Source organism: Choloepus didactylus, chromosome 4 (assembly GCF_015220235.1).
Source record: "Choloepus didactylus isolate mChoDid1 chromosome 4, mChoDid1.pri, whole genome shotgun sequence".
In the NCBI taxonomy this organism is placed as follows: Eukaryota; Metazoa; Chordata; class Mammalia; order Pilosa; family Megalonychidae; genus Choloepus; species Choloepus didactylus.
The window spans coordinates 10,979,085-10,998,442 of NC_051310.1; the positions used below are offsets into that span (position 1 = coordinate 10,979,085).

General features: G+C 56.1%; 1 protein-coding gene across 8 annotated transcripts in view; it reads right to left on the minus strand.

Moving 5' to 3' along the window:
• BCL11B (BAF chromatin remodeling complex subunit BCL11B) overlaps positions 1-19,358 on the minus strand; it is a 91,490-nt gene that overhangs the window by 38,228 nt on the left and 33,904 nt on the right. For 3 of the 8 annotated variants that reach the window (XM_037831934.1, XM_037831929.1, XM_037831928.1), the window contains one exon: positions 13,388-13,606. The exons of the other annotated variants lie outside the window; for them this stretch is intronic. In XM_037831934.1, coding sequence (XP_037687862.1) covers positions 13,388-13,606 — 219 coding nt within the window. The remainder of the gene's footprint in view (positions 1-13,387; positions 13,607-19,358) is intronic. 8 annotated transcript variants of the gene reach the window in all.

Here is a 19,358-nt window from a genome sequence, read left to right on the forward strand (position 1 = left end):
CTCCCTGCCCTGGGACCCCAGCCGGGCCATCGCAGGCCCCCACAGAGCATCTGCCTCCACCAAACCTACAGCCCAGCTTCTCTGAGGGAGCAAAATCCAAACTGTCTCCACGCTCCCAGGCATAGGAGAGCCTCCAAGGCGGGGGACGGGGACCCCAGGATTCTGTGCCAGGTCCAGACCAGGAGCGGGACACTCTCCCGTGTGCAGACAGACGGGGAACCTTTTCAACTGGGCATTAATCACCCACAGCACTGAGATCTGGGGACCTCTCAGAGGGAATCCGATTGGGAACGAAGGATGCCCCAAAGTGCTAAAGAGCGAGGCCCGTGGATCTCAGGGCGCATGAAAGGCCAGGAGCCCCGAGGCGGCTCCTTCCCAGGCACCGCGTGGGCTCCCACTCAGGACCCAGACGGGGCGGGCTGCGAGGCAAACGCCCGGGGGTGAGGCAGCAGCAAGGTATAATCGAAAGGATTACCACAAAGGCCATATTTCCCTTCCAAAAATTCGAGGAACACCAAAACACCGCTCATCCGGCTGGTATGACTCACATTAATAGAGAAACTTAATTTTCACTTCTGAGGAATTTGGGCTCCGGGAAACATTGTCTAAGAAACGCTCTTTTTACTCCACGGACAACAATAAGTATCACCACCCGGAAAGCAAAAATAACAGTCTTCCCCCAGCCTGTCCCCCGTCTCCCGAACCCGGCTCAGGCCCCAGGGTGCACCCGCCATCAGCCTGGACAGAGCTCGAGGTCCTGGGCGGAGAGCCCGGGCGAGAGGTGGGCTGGGAGGCAGTGCCCGCCCCACCCCGGAAGGTGCCCGCAATGCCACCCGGGGCTGCTGGTGGGGTACCTGGGGGGTGCAAGGTCAGGGGCTGCCAAGTAGGCAGGCACCACCCCCTGACCACAGAGAGTTCCAGAAGGACGGCCTCTGTGTGCCGCCGTGCCAGCCTTCCTCCTCCCAGCGAGGCCACCAAGAGGGGATCTGAGCCCCCCACGCCAGCTCCTCCCTCCCCCCAGGGCCTGTCCCCAGACCCAGCAGAGGGCAGGAGGACCCAGGGCTCTAGATCCTACCTGTCGCCACTTACCATCTGGCTCCTGAGAAGGTGCCACCTGCCATTGCAGGAGCTCCAGAAACGTCTGTCCCTTCCCAAACTCCCGTGTCCACAGCCCCACTGCTCCCGCCTCCCACCTCATGCCAGCCTGGATCCCAACAAGTGGCAACTTCCCCATAAAAACTGAACCCAGGGGGAGTGTCTGGGAATGCCGACCTCTTGCACACCACTACACCTGGCGAGACACCAGCTCACGACCTCTTTACCTTCCCAGCGGAGCCTTATTTCCAAAGGGTCTCACTGGTTTTTGGCTTCTGGTGGTTTCTGGAGGTGGCAAATAGCCGGGCCAAGAAGGAAGGGCCGGCATGAGGTCCAGCAACACGTGGCCGGAGAACCAGGCAGGGGAGAATTGCCTCTCCGGAGTCCCGGGGTGCAGGACGCTCCGGGGATGCCTTGGGCTTTGGCCACCGCCTCGTGGCAGCCCTGGGCCCTGGACAGAGCACAGGGATGTCCCTCCCCAGTGCCGCTGACCCCTCGCCAAGGCCTCCGCCAGCCCCTGTGGTGCCCGGAGGGGTGCCCACCACTCCCCAGCCCCCAGCCTGCAATTGAGAACAGATCTCCAGGTCCCCCTTCCCCATCTCTTCCCCACCCCTGCTCCGGCCAAGGGAGAGGCCCCAACGTATGAGTCGCAGAAAATGTCACCCACCATTCATCCAAATGTGTCACTACCATCCCATTAGACTATAATTATTTTTTAATTAAAACTAAGAAAACTGGCATGCCTGTGCCGACGCTATGCATCTGTTATGGGTTAAAATAGCTTTTAAAAAATGTCTCGGAGACCGCAGTCTATTGTGGCCGCGGCCTCTGCCAAAGAAAACGCAAGCTTGCTTATTTTCTCCACGGGGTGCAGCAGCGCCTGTGTGTGCCGGAACAGAATCGGCTGGCCGTGAAAAGAATTCTAAATAAAACACAAACATGGAATTTGGCAACGCCACAGAAGCAAGCGTAAGACTAATTCCAGCGTGCGGACCGCTCTCACATAGCGAGTCTGGCTCCAGCATAAATGAAACCAGGCACTGTAAAACACCAGGCACTGTAAAATACCAGGGAGACTTAAAGGGCCAGGACGCTGACGCCAGCGCCAAAGGCCGATGGCAGCCACTCGCACCGCTGCGCACACCCACAGGTTACCAGCTGTCCGCTTCCGCCAGGCCCTCCTCAAGGAGACGTGCGCTCGGGGAGGGAGCACAAGAGGGGGCAACAAATGAAAACCATCACTTTGCTTCACGTGACTTTTAGTGCAGCGGTTTTGGAAATATTGTGCTCATTAGCACAATTAGAGAAGAATAACTACCTGAGACCTCAAGCCCACCCGGATCCGGAAGGGAGGTGAGAAGGCAAGGAGCAGGGCCAAGGGATGGAAGATAGTAACACAGTTGGGAGGGTGGAAAACGGCTCCCAGGACCCAGGGATGTCGGGAGATGGGGGGTGGAAACGGGAAAATGTCATGTGGATGCTGGCTATCATAAGGAGATACTAATAAATAAATTATAAAATAATAATACTAATTAAATAAAAATGAAATATTAGAAATGATAGTGGTAACAACAACAAAATCATACCTGTTAGATATCTTTCGTATTCTAGCTACCGCACACAGCAGTATAACATAACAGTTTTAAAGCATATTAAAACAGGGGTGCTGAAGTCAAACTGCCTCAGCTTCCTCCCTGTAAAACAGGGAGAATGACAGTGTCTTCCTCCCAGAGCTGGGGCGAGGGGGTTTAAGACGCAGACCACGGCAGATGCTGAGTCAAGTGCCCCCTGATTGTTTCTCACCATCCTGCTAAGTTGGCACCATCCCCATTTTACAGACGAGAAAACTGAGGCTCAGAGGTTGGGTGACCTGCCCAAGGTCAGAATTCCCAAATGTCAGAGCCAGGATTGGAACCCAAGCCCGTGCTCTCCCTGCACACGCTCCCCGGGGTGGGCCATACCTCGGACTGGCCACGTGGCCCGGGACTGTGAACCCCAGGCTCCCAGTGAGGTGGGGTAGGGGAGGGGTGCAGTCTCCCCAGAAGGTCCCGAGAAGAGAGGGACTCACCCCCAAAGGTCTCGGCAGGCCCCAGTGCCAAACACCGCAGTCCGAGAAGGACTGCCAAGCTCAGGCATCACAGGTGCTCCCACCATAACCACCCAGCGTCGGGCAGGGTGGGAGGGAACGTTCTGTGCCACAGTTCCCCCACACCGCCATGCACGCACACGCACGCACGCACACACATGCACACACGCGCATGCACGCGTGTGCACACGCACAGGTGTATACATGCCTGCACACGTGCACACATGCACACGCACATAGATGCGCGCACACTTGGGGCCTCTCGTTACAGGGTCGGTGCCAGGCCCATGGACCCCAGCAGAGGCAACGGGGAAAGCCAGGGAGAAAATTACATGAGGCAGTGCTTGGCCCCAAATGCAAAAGGCAAGGAATGTTTTCCCTCGAGTCTTGGTCGTTTCTTGCAGGTCTGCTAGGACCTGGTTGTTCCCACGGAGGACGCGGTCACACCGCACAAGGACTAGCTAGCCTCCTGCCACGGATCTGGCCAAACGGGACAAGGACTGGGCTCCGTGACCTCTGACCCCACCGCCCACCCCTCCCCACGGGGCTCTGCAGCCTGACTTGGTGACATCACTCTGCAGTGGCCCCTGCTCGCTGCACTTCCTGAAAAGATACTCGATGTCTTAGAAGATGCAGACTAAAAATACTCCTGGCTTCTCAGAGCCAGCTTGCAAAAATAATTATATTTTCTTTAAAAAAGAGAGAAAGTGAGTGCTTATAGGCAAGTGTGTGTCCAGCTATTTTTAGCTCCTATTCAATTCTGTTCACTTTTTCTGATAACAATCATTGTGGACGTTGTTTCTGTAAAGCCCCCCCTCCGGCCCCCTATTAATTACCGTGCTGCCCTGGCTCAAGGGTAGGACACTGCGCAGGGCTGAGTCCTGGCCAAAGGCGTCAGGCTCTGGAGAATCGCCGTCAGAGACCAGCTCCACATTCAAGCCAGCACACATTTGGGGGTGAGGGGGGGAGCGCCTCGCCTGTGCCTGGCCCCATACCCGACCTTGGGAATTCACAGAGAGACCAACATGGGGCTTCTGCCCTGGAGGAGCTCCAATCCAGCTCCGGGGAGAAACCACAGCCTCTAAACCCCATCCTGTAGGTGAACTATCCGAGGGGGCCTCAGCCCAAGTCAGCCTGATGACCCCCATCCGACGGGAGACTCAGAAAGGCTCAGAGAGGAGCGGCACAAGCCTGAGGACACCCAGCAGAGATCTCATTTGCTTCCAGCCACTGCGACCCAAAATACAGCCTCTTTCTGCTAAACTGCACTCAAATCAACACTCTGAGGACACAGTGGAAAGTTCAGCGAAAACTGTCAATTTGCAGAATTTTCTTCCCCAAACTCTCAAACTAGGAAAGTGTCTCACTGACCACTAAACCCCAGCCATCCTGGGGGACAGGGTGGTCCTGAGGAAACACTGACAAGAGAACGGGGTTCAGATCCTCAACCCAACATCCTTAAGGCAGGTCCAGGATGGCAGTGAGAGCACTGGCCGTGGTCGGTCAGAGCCGGGGCCCAGTCCAGCTTCCAGTTCATGGCTGAGGAGCCAGGTGTCACCCCATCCCTGAGACACAGTGTTCTTGGTCATAAAACCCAACTATCACTCCCTGCCACCCTTGTGAGAATCAGCAGAGATGATGTACACAAAGCCCGTGGCTTACAGTGGGACTTCAACAAATGGTTGCTCTGGCTATTAAGTCAAGAATAAAACGAGGCGCTTGTTAATAAACCACAGGGAAAGCTGAGCGAAGGGCTCCAAGGTGGAAAGAACTGGTTAAAGAACTGGTTAACCCCACACTCCACCCCCAGCCATTCCTCACCTTTTATTAATAAAGGCAATCATTTTTAAATGTCCACTTTCATGAAAAGATTCCAGCCGCCCTGTTTCTGCAGGGAGGCACTCCAATTTTGCATTAACCTCCTTCCAGGAGTCCCGGATCCCTTCTGCTGAAATCATAAAATCCGGGCTTCAGCCAGCCCCACGGCGGCTCGGGGATCCAACAGCTCGCTGCTCTCCCTTCTCTGATCCCACTTGCACCTGCCACGTAGAAGGCCGGGGCAGGAGGGCCCACCTGAGGACCTTCGGGAAGGAAGGCTGGGGCAGGAGGGCCCACCTGAGGACCTTCGGGAAGGAAGGAGCAGACTGCCCACAGGTGAAGGATGCAGGGCCCAGGCTCAGGGAGGCCCGGGTTCAAATCCCACCTCTGCCGTCCACCAGGTGTGCAGAGGTGGCAAGTCACGTCACTTCTCGGGGCTCGGGGTCCTCACCTGTCTACTATGGAAGAAGGGGGGACCCTCCTGGCATCACAGGAGCTGTCTGGGAAGGTCCCTGCAGAGACACAGAGGGAGTGAGGAAACAGTGGCTTAGCCACGAACTGGTAATCCCACTGCCAAGGGTGAGAAGGACCCTGTGGAAGGGGAAGTCATGGTGGATTCTTGCACTGCCACTGATGACCTGCTGTGATCAGCTGCCACCCACAGCTCTCAGGCACTTCACTGGCCCAGCGAGGGGACTGGGGAGACGGACGAGACCCCTACTCCCTGAGACGGGAGACTGGGCTGCAGGACACCCAGACGGGGGGCCCCTCCACACCAGGGCTTCTTTCCACCGCTTTTTGGATTAAATCAGCCAGCCTTGATTATGTTTGGATAAACCATATTCCATGGCTTAGACCCCTGGGATTTGGTTGTGAAATATGTACAGTACCCAGGCCCTCCAGCTCTTTCCAGCCCACTGGTTTGAAAAGCCAAGTACATGATGACCCCAACCATCAAAAAAAAACAAAAGGACGGACACCTCAAGCTTTAGGAACAACGAACACTGGATTCTCTTGAGTGAAGAGAAAGGGATTCCAGGGGACCAAACAAAAACGAAGAGGTAACTAACAGGCTTCTGTTTTCTCTACTTTCTCTCACCGATGTGGACATGTCCTCTTTTGAGTTCCCACTGTCCACCATCATTTCCTTAGCACCTGTTGGGGCCATGCCCCACCCTGGGGACTGCAGAGGACAGAGGGACACACGGACATGCAATGGAAGTCAACGTGGTAAGGGTGACAGTGGAGCCGGCTGGCAAAGCCCTGCCTCTGGCGCAGATCACAGAACCCCAGTTTGAGGGCGAGTTGACGTGAAACCCTTTTTCCAGCTCTCACGCTCTTCTTCAACGTCAAAGCTGCCTTCTGGCCGTCTGAGGGTCAGTTAACAACTCGGCCCCCTCCAGGCTGGCCAGGGCTAAAGGAGCTCTCGGCTGTGACCCCTCCTGGAGGACACCCACTCCCACACCTGTCACTCCTGTCCCTACCTCTGGCCTCACCTTCCCCAGCAGTAAGCCCCGGTAGCCCTCCAGGGCCCTCCCAGCCCCAAAAGCCAAGTCCGTTTGTCTTTCTTGAGTAGGGAGAGGCGTGATGGGGTATGTGTTTCAAAACGACAGCATGTCTCTGCCTGGGCCACAAGGCTGCCCAGGGGACACCCCCCACCACCACCAGGGAGAGCTCCTCCAGGCAGGGACCCCGTGGGTGGCACTCATTTCTGGACCCCCTGAAACTAGCCCAGGAGAAGGCACGGGCATGAGGAACGAAGGAAGGGAGGAAGGGATGTTGTGGGTATCCTCCCAGGATGATGCCCAAGTTTGCTCTGGTTTCCCACTGTGGTGCCCCATTTTCTGTTACCCTGGTCCCAGCGGCCCCTGCAGCCTGGCTAGGACCGGCCACCCCCAGGTCCGATCTCAGTTCTGCTGCTTCTGTGCTGTGTGACCCTGGGCAAGTTAAGTCACCTCTCTGAACCCTAGAGGCCTCAGGGGCGCCATGAGGGTGGAACGCATAAGCTAATGGGGTGTGGGGTGCCCAGGAGAGGGCTGGCACATAGTAGGCATTTCCTCCCCTTCCCCACACTGAGGAAACGCCAGCAGGAAGGTGGAGAGCTTCTGGGCACTTTCTAAGAGCTGGCGGCCACATCTCCCTTGGAACTCGGGTCCCAAGGCCACCATGCTGCAGCACTTGCAGCAGCCCGGCATTCTCCTTCCACCCCTCACACTGCCCTTTCCCCTCGGGTTCCCCACCGTGCTGGAGTTCTACTGGGGCCACCCCAAGATGGTGGCATTTGTGGGGCCCTCCAGTGGAGCAGTGATGAATGAGGACGGTGAGCACCCCCTTTTACAGCGGAGAGAGAAGTGGTCAGCCCGGGATCGCACACCCACACACAGGCAGCCGGAGCCCCCCACGAGGCTGCAATTTTCTGCTAAAGCATGTCCACAGTGACGTTTAAATGCAAGCCCGAGCCCATGCCACAAAGCTGAGAAGACAGGGGACGGCCAGGGATCAAACCACTGAACAGCCGGCACCTAGGACACGTGGGGGTCACCGGGACAGTGCACGGCAAAACTAGGTTCCAAGAGGTGCTAAGGCTCTATCTGCAGCCAAATCTGATCGCACGTTTCACACCGAGCCTCCTGGTAACGTGGAAATCCATTTTTAGATGGCTTTGGGTGGATGCTGAATTTTCCTCTCTGCTTTTCAAGAAGAACTTAAGGGGGACAGCAAGGCCGACTCGGAGGAAGCTGAGGGGCCCGGGTAGAGTCAGCTCTGCCACCCCCGTCTTGGGGCCTCTTCCCCACACTGCACCTCAGTTTCCCCATCTGTAAAATGAAGAGGTTGGATTAGAAGCTCTCTTGGGACCCCCCAGACCTTGGCTCTTTCAGGATGGACTGAAGCCTCCAGGTCACCCGAGGTGGGTCACCTGAGTTGAACGTGTTTCCAGACCATTCTGCTCCACGTGGAGGGCCATCCAGCCCCCTTCACCTTCAGAATCCCTTTGAAGAGGCAGCGTGGGCCGCCTTGCTTGGAGATCTCCACCAGTGGTGGCCAGCGCGAGTTCCCCACATCCACTAACTGCTTTAAAGCGCTGCATCCAGTGCTGCATTAAAAATTAATTACACATGCTATTTTATTGCTAGCGCATAATGTAATGAGCACCAGCTGTGCTAAACAGCCAAACTCCTTTTTAAGACAGCTATAAAAAAAAAAAAGAAAAGAAAAGAAAGAAAGAAAGAAACTGCACTTCCAAATGCCTCTCCTGTCAGAGCAGAAAAACAGCAACATCTTGTACAGATTTGAACAGAATTCTTTGATTTAGCTCTGCGTTCAGAACGTCTGAAGGGCCGGCTCACGGAGAGAAATGGAATCTGGCGAGGCTGCGGCAGTCTCGGGGACATTCCTGGGGACGCCCTTTCATCTCAGGACTGCTAAGCCGGTGGGTGCCCTTCTTCTTGCCCCAGACCCCCACCCCTGCCCACTCCCCACTGCCTCGGTCCCGGGTGCTGGAGGAGATGTGACTTTCCTGGTATGTTGGCCAGGGGCCTTCTCTGGAGTTCACCAGGGCCCTGCCACTCTCTGCCACCTCCACCGCCCCGGAGAATGGGCTCCCTCCATCCTGGGCTGGCCCTCCGGTTACTGAAGGAGGTGCCCCAGTTCTAACGGGGGGCGGCCAAGGGAAGGCCCTGCAGTGGTACAGACCCCAAGGAGCGAGCACCCTCCGCAGAAGAGCCTGGAAGGTTTGCACGCGGGAACTGCCGTCGGGTTATAAAGGCGGACCACCGGCCCTTCGGTGATTTAGACATTGCCAGGTGTACAGAAGACTCTCTAAATTTTTAATACTTCTTCTCGAAGTCCTTTTTCTACAGTGAGCCAACCTCCATTAACACCGGGACCTGGTGGGCCCGGAAAGACTCCAATGACAAACGTTACTTTGCAGCGGGAATCCCAAGAGCATGTTTGCTGACCGCCCACCGATGAGGTCTGTCCACCCATGCTCACACACATGCACACGCTCACACACTCGCACGCACTATTTTCCTCTGCTTCACCCCCATACTCACCCTCCCTCCAGAGTCTCAATGGAGGCTGTGTCGCCCTGTTGGGGCACCTCCGACACCCCCAGAATCGAGGCAGCGGGTTGACGGGGCAGGAGGAGCAGAGCGCGTGGGGCTGGACGGCGCTGCCTGTCCGTCCGCACAGCTGCCTGGCTCCCACTGATCCCCGGGTGTTAATCAAACCCAGTCTGGAATGAAACTGCAGCTTGCTTCTTGTTCTGGTATAAAATGTGCAACACACAGACCACAGCACTAACAGAAAACTTTGAGAAGGAAGGACCACTTCCCAAACAGACTGTATTAATTGCATTGCACGTCCCCAGCAAGGGTGGTCTAACCCACCACGTTCCGTTGGACCGCTCCAGTTATAAAACCGAGACAAAATGACACTGGGATATAATTGATGGAGGAAAAAAATGACAGATTCTACTGTTGAACCTACTATTGACTTACAGGTATTCTTTTATCTTTATTGTCCCTTTAACCCATGCCAGGAAAGCCCAGATTAGCTAACACAGCAAGCACAATTGCAGTAGAAAAGTAAATTGAATTTAACTTTACAAGATTGCCCTGTGATTTCAGCATCTACTAATCACTGCAACTGACTCCCTCTATTAAATCCAAACACCTCCACTTCCCCGAGCTGGGACTCCTGTGTGTTCTTGCTTGAGACCTTGAACTTCAAGTGCAGGTATTAATAAGTCCTGTAGCTGATGACCGTTTGCAGCTTTTAAATATGCAGTGAAGTTTCTCAGCTCCCTTCCCACCCCCTAAGACTGATCCGGGAACCAAGCCGGCCAAAAGGCCCCATGCCTTTAGGAACAGAACCCGGCTCGAAGCAAATTCCCCTCCGGGTCTGGCATCTCCTGACGTCACGTTGCGAAACCCATTCTGCTCACGTGTGAACCGTAACTTATCCGGGGCACTCAGTATGAGGTCTGGTCTGGCACCCGACACGTAAGGCCTCATTCTGTCCTCACAATGACACTTCCAAGTACCTGCTTCGACGATGCTCATTTTATAGATGGGGAAACTGAGGAATGGAGAGGGAAAACGACTTGTCCAAGGCCGCAGAGCAGCAGTCAGATCCAGCTGATGACCCACCTCCTCACAAGCACGGCAGCCTCAGCCCAGGGAAGGTTTTCCGATGGTTCCCCACTCTTTTCCAAACAGCCACCCATTCTGCCCCGCCCAGCTGCCCTGGGAATCCCAGCCAACCGGGGTCCCCAGTTCAAACACAGCAGCTCCATACCAAAGTGTTTCAGAGAATGCCATAAGGAGCCTAGCTTTAATGTTTATATATCTATGTGTGTATATATATATAAGCATTACACACACACACACACACACACACACACACACACACACACATTTAGACAGAAGGGGAAACTGACGCATGGTGAGGGGGAGTGACCCAGCAGCTAGAATAAAAGCCAGGCCCTTTGACCCCAAATCCTTTGCCAAGTCTTCTACATGGAAATTCTCAGGAAAGAAACTCCAGTCTCCAGACACACCTAGATGCAAGGCCCCATAGGATTTCAAGAGAGCAAAAGAGAAATGGGGTCCCCCCACCCAGTCCCTTGCCCCAAAAGGGGGTCTTGGTCGGGGTCCTCCAGAGGCGGGGCCGTTTGGGAACACTGCCAGCCAGGATGTTCACAAACACACATACCTGTGCGATTTTCTCCCCCATAAAACCGCATCCTTCTATAAATAACTGCGAATGCGTCTGTGGGCATGCAATTAACCTGTGTGAAACACGTTTACACTGGGGTTTTCTGTATTAATTTGAAGAGATGGGTTCAATGCATCCTGATCCGAAAAGGGACAAAACAAAGTAAGGACGGAGGCCCCTTTCCATCTTTACAGCAGACTGCTTCTCCCTAACAGGGGTTACTGGGAATTTAATGACTCCATTCCAACTACTAATTAAACAGGTACTAAAAACACTTATGCAAACAGTCCAGTGCTGATGACAGAAACCACAAAAGGACCAAAAAAAACACTGGAGGAGAATATTTTCAGGTATTGAAGTCGGCCAGGAAATAGGGCCACCCATCCTGGACAGGCCAATGCCTTCCTTGACTCTCCAACACTCTGCCAAAGGCTCCAACCCCTGGGGGCTCTTGGGTCCTAACGTCCAAGCAGGCCTCTCAGCCCAGATGAGCCTAAAGTAGGAGCAGTGGCTTGAAGCTGCCCAGCCCAGGATTGAATCTCACCTCCGCCACTTCCTCCCTCTCCATCCCTCCAACACCATCACACCGTCTGTGCAAATATCCACGTCCTCTCTGCTTCCCCACCAGGCAGCAAGTGCCATGAGGGCAGGGACCCCAGGCCTGGCTCTGCCTTCATCTGCACATGCTGACAAAGCCGATGCCCAAGGAATGGCTTTTAGTGCACGGACAAATGGGTGAGTGGGAGCTGGGCAACCTCAGTGTCTCTGAGCATCCCTTTCGCAGCTGTGCACAAAACGCCCAATGCAATGCTCACGTGGGAGGCTCCGGAGGCATCACGGTCACTGGGAGCCAAGGCCATGGGGACCTCGTCTGCCCTCCCCTGCATTTAGGCAGAGGCAGCATGGCCCAGCCCCACGACCTCCCCAGCCTGCAAAATAGGGCTGGTGGCAGCTCCTCTTGGCCCTGTCCCAGGACACCCAAGGCACACAGCAGGCAGGTTCTCCGTTTCCCCTGCTGAACCTCATCCGCTTGGGCAGAGCTGCCTCCAATACATGGTTAAGGAGAGCCCCAGGTGCACCTCTGCCAGGGAGACTCAGTTTCTGCTGCAGAACTTGAGCAGAACCCGAAGGGGTCCAGTCATAAACACCCAGGCTGATCCTTGATAGCCAGCCTCCCCCCACATCCCGGCCAGTGGCTGCCAAATTACTGGAAGCTCTGACAGCAGAGCAGACACCCCTCACTTAGCAAACGGGGTCTTCTGGGGAGGCAGGGTGGGAGCCCCAATAAGCCTAGGGGCCAGGGCAGCCCAGGGCTCCTTCACGAGCAACTCCTACCCTGTCCTGGGCGAGTTTAGTCTTTGCTTTGTGCATTCAAGGCATAAAGCCCAGTAAAAACCAGAACCCCCCTTTGAAGCCGGATCGTGTGATGTCACCGTCTGTCAGCACCAGGGAAGGGGGGTTGAAGGCTGTAGCCGCCCCGCAGCAGGTAGGCCCAGAGGGCTCTCCAACCTGTCCACCGGGAGCAGAGGCTGCCCATGGCCTTCTGTAGAGCTCCAACGGGATCGTCCCTTGGGAACAGCTTCCTCCGGGGACGCTGAGTTAAACAAAATTAAAAACAAAACATTGCCCAATAAAAATAGTTTTCCTTTCATGACTCTAGTCAAGAGAAAGCAGGCAGTCTGGCGGGGCAGGGACCAATCAAATCTGTAGCCAGGCTCCCCTCCTCTGGCCTCCTGCCCTCTCTGCTTTTGCTTCATTTTTGCCAATGCCACAGAAACCAGGCCACGGGAGCTCCCACCACGTGTCCGGGTCAGCGTCCCCGCTCCAGGCACCCAGTGCATTTCACACCAGGCCCTGAGGGGATGCCGGGCTGGGCGGGTTAGGATGAGAGCCTCCAGGGACCGAGTTCCCAGGGAGCCCAGGCTGGAGCGGGAGTTTGGGGGGAAAGGGGAATGGCAGAAGGACAAGCTGCAAGTAGCTGCCTTGTCCCCATTGGCTTAGCTGCACGCTGGGCAGTCAGGTCAACTTCCCGGGGAAACCAGGAGGAGGTGGGGCAAAAAGAGATGTGCGGGTCTGGCCCAGAGCCCCCCAGGGATGCGCCCCGTGACTGCTGACAAAGATGGAACCCCACAGACCACCCCCCAACGTTTCACCTCTCCTGAGGCCACAGCTAAAAGGCTCCTTTTGATCTGACATGTTTTTTTTACCCTCAAAGTTAATGGGCAACACATTCTCCCAAGGAGAAAGCTGGCATTTTGGATGACTCCTAGCCATGTACCTGCCTTGTGGGGGGAGACCCTGGGGGGACTGGGGAGCAGAGGCCAGGGCAGCAGACACCTCAGATGTTAAGCGGTATCCAATCACACTTTAGCTCAACAGCCCAAAGAGATGAAATTTGGAGGCTGGGAGGATGCATTTGGGGAGTGGGACTCTTGGAAGGGGCGGGGTGGGGGTTCCCAACAGAGGGAGCTGGCTTGCAGTTCTGCTGACACCCCTCACTGCTCCCCCAGTGCCCCCCCAAACACCTTGGGGGTCGTGCTCCCTTCCCGGGCCCCCACCTTGCCCCAGCCCCCTGGGGGAAGCAGCCACCAGCTCTGCCCGGGGCACAGGGTCGCCGACCCCCACCGTCCCTGGGAGCCCACCCCCCTCCGCCGCGCCGTCTGTTACCTGACAACTGACACTGGCATCCAAAGGGGGCCGGAGCCTCCGTCTCACCCTCACCCTGAGGCCCGGGGCCTGAGGCCGGGCGCGCACCGCAGCACGGCAAGGACAAGCAGGGCGGGAAAGAGCCCAGCGCGCGCAGAGGCGGCGTGATCACAGATGTGTGAGGGTGGGAGGAGGCAGCTATGGGGGCCATCGCTGGCAGCTGGGCAGGCCTGCATGGCCCTGGAGAGAAAACAATAGAAAAGACTGGTCAGTGGGGCCCTGGACGGCACGAGGGGCGCGGGGTGGCAGAGCAGGGGCCCGGGGGAAAGGGCCTGCGGGCCACCCTTCCAGGGTGGGGGCCCCAGGGGCACCAGGCCCCGCAGGGAAGACAATTGGGGTACAGGGAAGGTAGGCAGGGTGACCGGGGCAGGGGCAGGGGCCAGGTTGGGGGTCCTAGTTCCCAGCTGCCAGGTTGGGCCGTCTTGGGGCCAGAACCCCTGCCCCAGGGCGGGGCCCTAGAGCAGGGGACAGGGCAAATGAGGGCCGCAGGATCCCCACTCCCAGGAAGGACCCCCATGTGGGGGCTGCTGGAGCCACCTGGACAGGTTCCACTTGGGGATTTGGCCCACCCCCCTCTTGGGAGGCCGGGCAGCTCCCAGCCACCATTGGAGGCTGTATTGGGGGGGGCTGGGTTTGCCTCAGATAACTCAAGTGCACCTGAGTGTCTGGGGCACTGTTAGCCTCCTGCCTGGCTGACTACCAGCCGGCGACCCCCTCCAGCCCCACACCTCCTCAAGGACCCTGAGCACCGAGCACGCAGCCCCCCACCCTGCCCAGCACCCGTCAGAGGCTTTGAAGACCCTCTCCCCAAGAACATCCCGGCACCACCAAGCAGTCCCTCTCCGCATCCGGGCCCCGGCTCGGGCCACCTCCCCAGGCCTGAACGCAATGCCCGCCGGGTGAGGGCCTGCCCACCCCACCCAGCCCCCCGGCTCACCTCCGCTCCCCGGCAAGGCCTGCATTTGATTTGGGCATTTATCTTAAATGGCAAAGAGACCACCAGGGCAAAACATTTGTGTGAAGCCCTTGCCAAAACCACAAGTGAAGAAGCCCAAATTCCCTGGGTAAATAATTGAGCGGGGAAGTATCAGAGAGGCAGAAAATCGCCAAGGGGCTGGGCGGCTTGCCCCTGGGCTCAATGCTGCCAGAGAAGCAGGCCGGCTTGCTCCCAGCCCAGACGGTTTTGCCGAGGGTGCAGAATCTGCCCAGCCCACGGTCCCCCTACATGGGGTCCCCCAGCCCGGGAGGAGGCCCTGTAAGCCCACCAGGAGATGGTCAGTCTCTACCTTGACTGACCTTCCCAACCCACCCTCAGGTCAGGTCCCACTGCCCGCTGCCCAGATAGAGAAACATGGTGCAACTGTAGACACCAGCGGACCCCCACCCAGCCACCCTGCAGCCAGCCCACCCAGCCCAGCCTGCCTGGCTCCAGAGCCAGGGCCCGTTCCCTGGGCTCCTCGGCCTCCACACAGACTGGGGCAAATGGACATCCAAGGAGACCAGGTCTGGAGCTGCAAATGCCCTGCCCAGAGGCCAAGGCTAATGCTGCTTGGGCCCCTTGGGGGCCTTGAAGACCACGGACCGGGCAAGGCCGAGACCCCGTGAGCAGTTCAGCCACAGACGCCGAGCAGAAAGGCCGGGCTCCAGATTCCATGCAGGTCCCCAAGGGACGTCTGCGCCTGGGCCCTGGGTCGCTGGCCCCAGCCGGTCCTTGTCTGGAATTCCCCAGGCCTGGTCCCTCGGAGTTCGAGCCTGTCCACTACTGACCTCACAGCCCAGCCTCGGCCCACCCTGCAGCCACTAAGAGCTCAGGACCCCATGCCACCAAGGCCAGGAGCAGAGCGCAGTCCCCTGGTTTCATTTGCACAACCTCTGCCCTCAGCAGGGATGGCCACCCCCACTCTACAGGGGGACATCGAGCCTCAGGGAGGGACAGCCCATGGCGGGGGCTGCAGGACTGGGACTTGAACCCACTCTGGTCTCCAAAGCACAGCTATTTTCTGCTTCCCTCTTGGGCTGCAGCTGGGTGGAGTGACCAAGCAGCCCCACAAGGTGGGGGGGGGGGGGCAGGCAGGGTTGGGGGGTGCCAGAGGGTCCTCAGAGGCTGCAAAAGGGCAAATCAGGCTCTGGCTCTCCAGCTCCAGGTCAGGCCTCCAACCAGCTGCCACCTCCAACACAACCTGAGAAGGCCTGAAGGAGCACCCCGGGGCCTGGGGACAAGTTTTCCAAGCACAAAGGGACTCGAAACTGTCTCCGTTGTAGGCAGAGTGACCAAAGAGCAGTCCGGCCACTCTTCTCCTTCCAGAAAGTTCAGGCTTGGGCCAGAGCCACAAAGGGGAATCGTACCAGGCCTCTCAGACACCCCAGCTGGAGCAGGGTCAGGGCCAGGCCGCCCCTGGAGGGACTTCCAGAGATCTCATGGCCAACTCTGACCTCGCAGGCCGTGCCCACCAGCCCCAGAGCCAGTTCAGGGGAATTGGGGGGTGGGAGAGCAGGCAGCAAGCACAAGGGGCTTCAAATCCCAAGCCAGCCCAGCTTCTCTGGGGCTTTGCCCTAGGGAAGGTCCCTTTCTGGTGTAGCTCAAATCCCAAGCTCCACCCAAAGGTAGAGCTCATGGAATCCTCTTCTGAAGCTACTGCAAAAGCCAAAGGTGATGAAACAAGCCAGACTCAAAAGGTCACACGCTGTGTGATTCCACTTGCATGAATCCTCCAGAATAGCAAATCCATAGAGAGGCCAGGTCTCCAGGGAGGAGGAGGGGGAGTGACAGGTTAATGGCTCACTCCCATCTTTTGGGGATGATGAAAACGTTCTGGAATTAGATAGTGGCGATGGCTGCCCAACACTGTAAATATACAAGAAACCACTGAATTGAACACTCTAAAATGGTAAAGCGGGAAATTTTATTTAAATTTTAAAATAGGTTAATTAAAATGAAAACACCAAAGGGGAGCTCTTTGTCTCTTGGCCTGTGCACCTGTCCCAGGTCTCCTCGCAGCCCCTCGTCCTCTTCGTGGAAGGGGTGGTTTGCCTTTAAAAGTGCAGCCAGGAGGTTCAGAGGGACTGAGAAGGGTATCTGGGACCCGGTGATGGAAGACTGTGCACCCAGACACACACAGGGCAGAGCCCTGGTGCAGGACAGGCCCGGCTTTGCATGCCCCCCACTCTGGCCCGGGACCTAGACACAGGGTAAGCTGCCTTCCTGGAGCCCCCGTGCCCACCTCTAAAGGAAGGGTTCTAACCGCCTTCAGCCGGCACCTGCTAAATGCTCAATGAGTGGCCACCACCATTCATTAATTTTTAGTTCTGGAACTTTCCCTACTCCCTATCAGTTCCTCCCACAGCAACACGGACTGAAAGAGAATGTCTGTAGAGGTGTTTTGTATAGTAAGGCACCTTATAAAGCCTTGCATGGTATTCTTTTTTAAAATGCTTTCCTTTGAGGTCTACTGCGTTCCCCTCTGGAATTCCAGCAAATGCACATATGCCGAGATATGTGAGCAGTGACGCCACCTCAGCTTCATGTGGGATCCAGGTGGCTTAACAACGAAGCCCTAGTTGGCTGGGTTTCTCATCATGCAAGTTAATTTTAAATAGAGAAAGAGAAATAAACAATGAATACCTATGTGATCTCATTTAAACCTAGCAACCTTCCTACGGTAGGAATCACGATCCCCTTTTCCCAAATGGGGAAACTGAGGCTCAGAAACGCTAGAGTTGTTGCCCAGGACCAGGCAGTGTGTAGGGGTCAGAGTCCAGATTCTCCTGAGCTAGGCATTGCGTCCAAAGAAGTGCTAACAAAAAATAATAATAATAACCCCAAATAAAAATCGGTCATAAAGAAAGCCCACAAAATGTTTGCTAATTTTTCAAGGCACCCGTCTGCTGGAAGCGCTGCACCGAGGATGCAGCCGGCCTTCCTCGCTTCCCGGGGACGTCACAGAGAGACGCGCCCTCTTCCTTCCGCACACATGCGCACTGGCCGGGGAGCGCGCCCGCAGCCGCGGGTGTAGACACAAAACCGTGCCTGGAAAACCTCCAGCCTGGTTTTCAGGGAGACGCGAGCGTTTCCCACCGATGAATTCTCCTGGGTCCCCTCCCAAACGGGCGGATTACTAATTTGGCATTCTCAGAGCGGGGGGTGGAATACACTGTGTGGAGATGTACACTTCTCTCCCTACTGGTGCCTTTCAGTTGATACATTTTTTAAGCCCAGAACTCCTACCGATGGTGCAAAAATGAGTCACAGATCAAGGAAGGAGACAGAGGAAGCGGGCGCCTTTGAGTGAGGGACCCTGGCTCGGAAACCTGACAGGCCCCGCGCCCCCTCCCCCCATGCCAAGACATTAATTCTCACAAGTCGGAGAAAATTACTATGCATGAATGCAAAAAGCATGATCAGGAGTAATTAACATGGCTTCATATGCAAATTTTATTAATGCAGAAGTACAAAGTCATTATGCAAATGAAACTTACGTCAACTCTCTTGACAAATATTCATCTCTGAGGCTCAAGTTTCTCCCTTTTTATTTATTTAATTTTTTTCCTCCCCCTTTTTTTCCTGTCTGTGTGGGGTTTTTTTCTGGGGGGGGGGGGATGGAAGGGCGAGGAGGGGAGGTGGTGGTGGCCGCTGAGGCGGCGGCAAGCCACAAGGACTGTTTGACAAGTTTGCAAAGTTGTTTCTCAACCAGAGAAATTTATTCTTGCATTGTTGATTTTTTTGGGGGGGAGTAGGGTGGGGGGGCTTGTTGGCAGGTACGAGACAGAGCATAGGAGAGGGGGGAAAATATAAAAAAAAAAGCTCTGGGCAGCAAGCAGCCAATCAAAACGCCAGCTCCTGTAATGAGGGCGATTGATGGCTGTTTGGCTTTTACTGCAGGGTAATGAACTAGAATCCAGTCGGGGGGGTGGGGGAGGAGGGAATATGAATATTCATGAGACTGTGCTCCTGCCTTTGATGATTAAAGAAATTTTTAATATTCAAATAAGCGCTTGCCAAGTGATTAACAAAGAACAAGCACGCAGAAATATGGAAATGGGAGCCGGGAAAGATTTGAGAGGCGCTCAGCCTGTGCAGGAGAGGCAGCCCCAAATCTCACAAACAAGATAGGTAGATAACCCAATTCGTACGCAGGCAAAATAAAAACATTTCTTTCTGATCGGTTCAATATTTTGCCAGCTACTTTGTTTTAAAGGCGATAAAATGCTATGTGTTAGGAGAGAGAGGGGAAAGAGAGAGAGAGCAGGAAGTCAAAGGCACAGCTCACAGTTAAGGATGCGTCTCCTTTCCCCAGCCCACCTGCACCCACCCCGAGGGAAAATCAGGGCTCCTTCCGGTGTGCTGCAGAGAGAAGAGGGAGGTGGGGGGCCGCGGGGAGTCGGAACCCCAGTGCTGGAGGAGCAGGCCTGTCTGCCTGGGCCACTGCGCGGCCGCGCCGCCTCGGTCTGCAAATCTTTGTAGGGGTGGAAGGGGGCCTTTGGTGCTTCTAGGATGGGCCAGAAACCCAAAGCCTGGGGGACCCTGAACCTACAAGGGGGGCGCCTTGACTCTCGGGGTATACAACCAGGAGAGCCCCCACGATCATCGGGGCTTCCTCTCAACTCTACACAAAGAAGATGGTTACAGGGGGAGCAGCAGGCGCGTCTTGGAAGGGTGAGAGGCCTCAAGCCCGGCTGGGTGTCTTCCTGGTCGAAACTCCGGGGACCAGCCCCAGGGAGGGAGGGTGCCTCCCCCAGGCCCGCAGCTTCCCCCCGCTGTCTGCTGAGGCCCCGCACTCTTATTTTAACAGCTCCACGACGGGCTCACACAGAAGCACCTAATAACAGCATTAGCTGGTAAAACAACCCTGCACTTAAAATACATCTAATTAGCAGCCGATGACATCCATTTTGGCAATTTCCTATTTGAAAGAAGTGGAGTGCTACCTTAAAT